At 37.7% G+C, this 8,495-nt stretch overlaps 1 protein-coding gene across 1 annotated transcript in view; it reads right to left on the minus strand.

Moving 5' to 3' along the window:
• The window catches only part of LOC143274898 (phosphatidylinositol-3,5-bisphosphate 3-phosphatase MTMR3-like), a 35,479-nt gene that overhangs the window by 26,073 nt on the left and 911 nt on the right, over positions 1–8,495 (minus strand). The window contains exons 2-6 of the mRNA XM_076578881.1: positions 6,260–6,302; positions 4,729–5,027; positions 3,941–4,137; positions 2,253–2,472; positions 1,227–1,399 (exon numbers count right to left, since the gene is read on the minus strand). Coding sequence (XP_076434996.1) covers positions 1,227–1,399; positions 2,253–2,472; positions 3,941–4,137; positions 4,729–5,027; positions 6,260–6,262 — 892 coding nt within the window. The 5' untranslated portion in view covers positions 6,263–6,302. The remainder of the gene's footprint in view (positions 1–1,226; positions 1,400–2,252; positions 2,473–3,940; positions 4,138–4,728; positions 5,028–6,259; positions 6,303–8,495) is intronic.

The raw sequence follows: 8,495 nt of genomic DNA on the forward strand, positions 1-8,495 counted from the left end.
CATTTAAGCGCCGCACCATCAACACTCTATACCACCACTACACAACCACTAGTAGTTAACCCCTTAACTGCCTCTTCCATCAAATTTACCTGAGTGTCAGAGCCTTCTGTGTGCCTATTAATCTCCGTTAGATTGAATGGAGGTATTTCAACAAACGTATGTGCCTATTATAGACAGGAAGCAACTACTGACCCAAATCGAAAGGCTCAGGAAAGGTTCATAAAATAGATTTTCATCCCTTTTCAAACCCACTGAGTCATACAGTTCTCAGAACATTGGGTTTTGTTTTTCTCATGAGAATTCAAACCGGTCTTCTTCAGAATGGCAATGCTACGACTGACTTGGACTAACTACCCTTTTAAACATCTGGGGAAATTATTAACGATAAGAACAGTGATGATGAAAACTTGTACAATGGTTCAGAAAATAATTCTGATCATGAGAAAGCCAAAGCAAATTGCTCCTTTCTTTTTCTATGCTGAGTGCTTGTGAGTTTGCGGAAAATGTACACAAAATATTGAAAACATGTAATAAATTCAATGAATACTAAGCAAATCACTAAGTGAATCCTTTTATTTCCATATCACTGTCAGGCTTTTTCTGCACCTGTTTGTGCAATTTCAAGCATAAATTCTCACAAAAAGAGAGGCTACAGCAGTTTCAGTGTAAACATATGAAATACAGATAACCCCAAAAAGTAACAACAGTCACAGGTTTAACAGAGTTGGAATGAAGAGATTTAGCAGAAATGCTTCTCATACAATGCTATAAGATCCTTTGAGAGAATAAGAACACAGATGATCACAGTGTTTAGTGTGATTTACTTGTAAACTTAAGGTGATTCTGTACACCTCTGCAACAACACCAGCATAACAGCAACATAACTAAACCAACCAATCAGACACAACCTTGTTCCTACATGATGTTCATTCATTTGCAATACCTAAAAAATCATCTGTATTTTCTTCATAACTGAAAAAACAAACAAATACAAACAAAAATCACCAATATACATACAGTATACACAAGCAAAACTTAAAAGAACTAGATAATATTTTTCTTTATCATTCATCACCAGAAGAGAGTAAGAAAAATGCTAGCATCCAATGCTAAAAAGTTCCTTTCATAACATGCACAGCATTAACTAGTAACCACAAGCAAATCAGCACTGACAAACCTGCACAACTACCTCCAACCAATGCTCAAAACACAAAATGGTTACTGACCACCTTGCTGCACGATCTCCTGGTGAGAAGACTGGAAGCTGCTGGTCCCAACGTCCTGTGCGCAGGCCTCCGGAATAATTCTAAACAGCAGTTCGTCGTCTGGGTTGCGCCAGCCCAGCCAGCCGTACTCAGGCTGACTGCATCGCACTATCACCGCCCCGTTGCGCTGGTCCCTGTGTACAGGCAAGACCCAAGGTCCTACAATTGACGGCTGTAGTATCTGCTTGGTTTGTGTGTGTATCTCACATGTGTTTCTATACATATGTAGAATATAACAATATGCACAATATAACAATTTCACAAACTTTTTTTCTTTTCTTTTTTTCAGTTTTCAATATGCTGTTCTTGAGTTGTAACTGTTTATAAATCTGACCACTCAGTAAGTCGGATGCAGATGCGAGTGCATACATGTGTATGTGTGTGTGTGTGTGTGTGTGTGTGTGTGTGTGTGTTCATGTGTGCATGTGTTTGCTTGTGTGTGTGTCAGTGTGTACATACATGTGTGTATGACTTCATGTTCTGTTAATGCGCATAAAATGTATGTACTGCGCCAAAAACAAACAAGACCTGAATCAGTGTTAAAGACAAAATTAATAATTTTCAAAACAAAAAGTCTAAAATTCAAGTATCTGCAACAAATCATTCTCTTCATCACAAATCCTGATTCAAACCTAAAGTAACAAAACAGAAGTAAACACAAAGTGAACTTACGCTTATCTGAAAAGAACAAAACAAAACAAAACAAAATCCTCAAAAACTAACATACATGCGGTGGAACTCACAAGTCAAGGAAAATGAACTGGTAACGTACATCACTCCCAAAGCATCCCAATTCAGTAAACACACTCACAAACCACACAAGACTTCCAAATCATCCAAATTCCAACATTCATCCACCATCCAAAGAAACCCCCCCCCCACATGTATCTGTTAAGTCCACACACTCATCCACCCAACCCAACGCACCAAAGTCTCTCCCTTCCACCCATCAAAACAAAAAAAGCAACCCCCAAAAAGCCCCTTTACCTCCAAACAACGGACGGGAAACGTTTCCCCGAGCGGAATCCGGCCACGCTCTTGACCTGCTCGTCCTTGAAGGAGGCGGGCACGATGTGGTGCCGGGGGTAGGACTCGCACACGGAGTAGTCTTCGTTGGCCTGCATGATGCGCCACACCTTCTTGCGGCTGGTGTCAAACAGCATGCGCTCCACCTCTTTCCCAAAGGAAAACGTGTACTTCTCCTCCACTGGATGAATGGAAAGGGCAGGCTTTGTTGTTGTTGTTCTTTTAAATCTTTTTTTTTTTTTTTTTAAATACCACCCACATTGCTCGTTTAACTTAGCAAACAGTGTCAATGTTATTGTCTTGCCTTGTCTTGTATTACTGTTTTGTCGCAACAGATTTCTCTGTGTGAAAATCTGGCTGCAGTGAGACTGCCACCCCTATTTTTCTCTTCTGTTTTCTGTCTACAAATGTACTTGTTTCATTTTACTATCAAGTGGATTTTTGTACATTTTTTTTTCAAGGAAAAACCTTTTTCTTGCCGTGGGTTCTTATAGATGCACTAAGAGCAATCCACACACAGGACTTTGGTTTATTGTCTCATCCAAATGACAAGTAGAGGGGGAGGAAATATTGGCGAGTGTGGGATTCAAACCTGTCCACTCAGATTCTCTCGCTTCCTAGGCAGACATGTTACCACTAAGCCACCATTCACAACACTATGTTATCAACAAGAAAGCTTGTGACCCATATCCAAGATTAGTTGATAACCAAAAAACAAAAAGTAAAACAAACATATTGAAAAAAAAACAACAAAAAAACAAGAAACGGCAGTCCCAATTTTCACCAGTTACAGTATTTCCAACTGATTGAATACTTTTTTGATTTTTTTTTTCATAAATAAGTGTGTGAAGTGTGTGTGTGTGTCTGTGTGTCTGTGTGTGTCTGTGTGTGAGAGAGACAGACAGAGAGAGACAGAGCATATTATATGTTTGTTTGTGATGTATGTGTGTACGATACTAAGGATTCAAGGACTTTGCCTTTTTCTTCAACAGACTGGAGAAGACAGGGTGCAGCTGGACGACTGCAAACTTTGGAAAAGGAGACAGACAAAAAAATGGAGGACAGTTTCTCAAAGTTAACTGAATGCACAATGAGCCTTCTGATTGTAGCAAGGTCAACTGACACACTTAACGAAATGAATAATAGCACTCAGATTTCGTTATCTTATCAATACAGAGCTTCAAGGTTTTCACAGTTTTATCTCAAGTAACCTGAATATAAAATCAAAATGCGTATGACACCAAGTCTGACATAAGCCTTTCTCTCACCTTATGAAACAAGACAAATTCTATGTTTTCACCTTGATATTCATTAAGTCTCAGCTCAGTTTTCATGGATGAATGAAAAAAAACATCACAGCAGCGTGATCCTTAGCATTCTTTGTGGGGGATTCACCAATTTTGAGAGTAGAACATAAGGAAAAATTGAGAAAACAAAACAAAAACCACACACACACACACACACACACACAACACACACACACAGAGATATTCTTTACAGGGGGCTTACCTATTCTGAGTGTAGAACATCAGAAAAAAAAAACTTCCCCCCCCCAAAAAAAAAAAAAATTAAACAACACACACACAAACATACACACACTCACAAACCAGCAGCTTAAAAAAAACAAAAACAACCACCACCAAACTTACAAGGGATGCACAGCTGCGCTGCCTGGTCGCATGCGCTCATGGAGCCTTGCACCGACTGCTGCTGTCTCTCCTCCTGTTCCGAGCCATGGGAGTGGAAAGCAAATGCAAAGATTTTGGCCAGCTCCAGCGGGGGGCCAGTGCACTCCGAGATCCTCTTCAACCACAGCTGGCAATCCTCATTGCAGGAGAATTTACACCTGAGGCAGCAGGACAGTCGGAACATGCTTTACAGCAGTCTAAAATATCTCTTCATCCTAACATCTCTGTTGAATGCTTGGTGACATTTTTTTTTTATATATCAGCTATGATGTTTTTATTATATGTCATTATACATTATATGATTTTTTGTGTGGTCTATTTCTAACAAGAAACCAAAACTGTGCCCATAACAAAACATTTATTGCTTTTCATCAACTATAGTTGTATTTATAATATCTAGTCATTATACACCATACAACTGTGTTTGGTGTGTGGTGTATTTCTAACAGAAATTAAACAAAACTGTACCAAAAACAAAACATTTTTCTTTCTTTCTTTGCTGCTGAAAGTATTCAGGGCCATATCAGGGCTGAAGAACAATAAAATTCAAAACAAAACAAACGGAAGTGGACTATTAAAACTATCAAATCTGAGACAGCAGCGCTAAATTTAATAAGGGGAATTATCATTTAACATTTGAAAATGCTTCTTTTAATTTTTCAATTCACATTACCAAACAAAAGCATACATCAGTATGCAACAAAGTTTTACTTCCACAATAAGAAACTGAATTTTTCAAACCCAAGTACCTGACTGTAGTGGCGTCTTTACACAGGATCACCAGGTAGAAGAGATCACGCGACTCAATCGACTCGATCAGCCGCAGAGGTATGTTGAGGAAAGACTTGCGCTGACAAATGTGAAGGCGGAAGTTGGTGAGGGTGACAACTCCTTCAGCCGAGCGCCCAAGGAACAGTCCATTCTCTCCATACAGCAGGGGGAAAGGGATGTGCTGGATGGAGGGGTCGTCACAGACCAGGGTCGCTCGCGGGTACATGTCCGAGCGCTTGATGCACTCCAGGCTGTGGGGCTCCTCACACTGAGAACCCTGCACAACCAGCAACACAAAACCCCAGTCAACATTTCCAAAATACTTACTTTCCCCATGAGGAGGAAGGGGGAAGAAAGGTTACGTGTAAAGATGCTTATCTGCTGTTCCAATACGGCGTCCCTGAGGGTCTGGGTTCAAATCCTGGTCTTGCCCTTTTCTCCCATTTTGGACTGGAGAATCAAACTGAGTGTGAGCATAATCACTGAGTGTGAGTATAAACCAAGATCCTGTGTGTAGCACACACTTGGTACATTGAAAAAGAAACCATGACAACATAAGTCTCCCACAAGAAGAAATCCACTCTGATAGACCTGTACACAGATGTGTGCCCAAGGCCTAACTAATCGTGTTGGGTAATGCTGCTTGTCAGGCATCTGCCTAGCAGACAGGGTGTAGTGTACATGGATTCATCCAAACAGTCAACACTGATGGCTCCTTGTGAAACTGAAACTGAGTAAAGGACTGTACTCAAATGATAATGATCACATCATCACATTTAAAAATTAACCTCTTTAAATCAAAACCCACTTCAATACAAGTGCATGGTCTCCATACCATGAAATTTACATACATGAATTACAGTATTTCTCTCAAAGGCTTGCACCACAAGCGAAAACTGTGCATATCTTCTGTATGCCTACATAGAGACTTGTATCGTGTATCATTGTATGTAAAAAAAATAAATAAAAAATTGTACATTTCTCGGAAATATCGTAAGTCAGGACTCCTTCTGTATCCTTGTCCTAGAAAGTCTATAGATTCACTCTATTAGATGTTGATATATTATCGTGTAAAATCTGTAATCATAAGAATTAAAATCAATGAAAAGAAAAGATGATGATAATCTCTATTTTGTTTTATCATTTTGTCTAATACTATTCAGTACATTACACTTACAGCATAGCCAAATACTAATTAGTGATACTATGATTGTATGAAATAGTTCAACTTCAAGATATAACTTGCAATTCACATTTAGAACTTACTTACATACAAGATCTCTGTCCTGTATCACTTGCACTGGGGATATATATAATACAATAACATTGTTTTTATTCTGACACAATGACAAAGAAAATTTTGACCATGGGCTAATGAACATCATTTCATAACACAAAGGCATAACTTATTTCTACTCCATGATCTTTGTGAAAATCCTTATCCAAGGCCAAATATCTCAGATATTCCTCCAAAGTAACAAGACTTTCTAACAAAGAAATATTGCTTACCATAGTTAACACTTCGGGTTCCCAGTCAGACTTTGCCCCAGACCTGTATCACAGATAAAACTTTTTTTTTACAATAACAATAACATTAGTCACTGATCAATACACTATACGTGTATACTAAATCTCAGACTTAGTACCTTAATTATGACTCAGAGTATGAGTATGCCAACAGTAGTAACATGATTTTCAAGTGTACAAACTATGATATGTGTGGATCACTGTATGCACTGCAAATGTGCAGTAGTACACAAGAAAATTTTAACATATTACATTTTGTCTTAATTTTCTTCACTGTGTGAGTGTGTCATAGAAAGACTGGGAAGAGTGTGGGTACACCAGCTTTGACAGAAATTCTGAAACGCACACACACACACACACACACACACAAGAAACTTTAAAGTTCTCTGAAATTATTCACACTCACATTATACAATATTAACACAATGCTGTACTGTATCATAAACAATGTTAAGGATTTATCATAACATCTAATGAAAACAGAACTACTGTCGTATCAATTAGAATTTGGCTGGGTAAAAGATTACCCACTTCAAAACAAACTACAGTTTCCTGAGTTTGCTAAACTTTTGAAATGTCTATGTATCAAGAAGTCATGACAAAGTAAAAAAAAGGTCTGAACAAGTGATTTACAAATTACATGGCAAGTTTTTCCACTCCCATACTGACAGTCAAGAATCATAAATATCATAAGCCAAAACTATAAGTATAAAATACAATTATCAGAAGAATGAAAACGTCTGGATAATAAAATGTTTTACACAGTAAGTTTTTCCACTCCCATACGGCCATAGTGACGCTGACTGTCAGATTGATTATCAAAATATGAAATTCATACTCAAGCCCTATTCTACTGAAAACTATAACCATCAAATTCCCTGTGGTCATCTGTTGCACTATGTGGCAGGCGGCAGAACCTTTCATCAAATGTGTTTCTTTATTCATTATTGTGTACATTTAATCTTAAATTTTCACATTATGCACTGATCAACATATTTTTAGACACCCACTCTTTTTGTGTGTATAAAGAATCAATATCAGTGCACTGTCACTTGTGGATCTTTCTAACACAGTAGTGCTAACCGCAAGCAAGCCCACAGTGGATCTTAAAAAAAAAATATATATATATATATATATATATATATATATATATACACACACATATATATAAAGTTCAATTGAAAACAAACGTTTTATTTTGGCTCATTCAAATGCTTGTCAAGAAATATAAAAGCGAAACAGAAAACAAATGAGCAACTGGCACACCTTTCCCTGATCACCACGCACATATCAATTATCATGTAAAAAGAAAACATTCACCAATTCAGGTAAGGAAATATTACATTTCAAGATCAAGACAACAAAAGAAACAACAATTTAAAAAAGGGGTACATTTCAAATTCAATCAATCATAACATTTCCAAACACAAATGAAATAAAAATTAACAATTTATAACCTGTACATGCTTGCCTTGTACATAACTGTTACAGACACACAGCATAAAAAAATGAAAGGAAATAAAGACAATCTTAAATTTGGAGAAATTAAATTCATCTCAGTTGAAAGGACTAAAACAGCCGCAATGACCACGCGCATTTATTACATAATAACCCCACTGACACAACTCCGCTGCGAAACAACCACCACATATTCATGCATAACTTATCTGGTGTGCATAAACACACACACACAAGAAGACAAGTCAAGTGAATAAGTGGAATCATTATACTGGTGTGCTTTTCTGCTTAGACTAGTGTGAATTGGTACAGGGGTGTTCAGTTGTTGCTAGGACTCTAGTTTACAACTAGTCCTAGTTTTGACTTTCCTTTGGCTGTCAGATTACCAAACCAAACCACAATGCTGAAAGCCAGCACTAGACATGTTCAATCAGATATCTGTACACCAGCTCAAGGATGTGTGGAGTCAATCAACTAACATTAAAACTTAATTTTCACAGTAAAAAGAGTCTCTGGTGCGCTTTCTTGGTAACAACATAAACATGTTCACTGAAGGCAAGATTATGGTCAACTATAGACCCTTTGTATTTGAAACTGTCCAATATTTCCACATATTTTTTATCTGCTATAATTGGATAGTGTGTGTGTGTGTGCGCGCATGCACATCCTTTTCACTGTCTAAAGTAAGTTACTTTGTTTTCTCCATGTTTAGAAGCCAACATTACACTTTTAGTTTTATCAATCTATCAGGTGGATAATG

Source organism: Babylonia areolata, chromosome 29 (assembly GCF_041734735.1).
Source record: "Babylonia areolata isolate BAREFJ2019XMU chromosome 29, ASM4173473v1, whole genome shotgun sequence".
In the NCBI taxonomy this organism is placed as follows: Eukaryota; Metazoa; Mollusca; class Gastropoda; order Neogastropoda; family Buccinidae; genus Babylonia; species Babylonia areolata.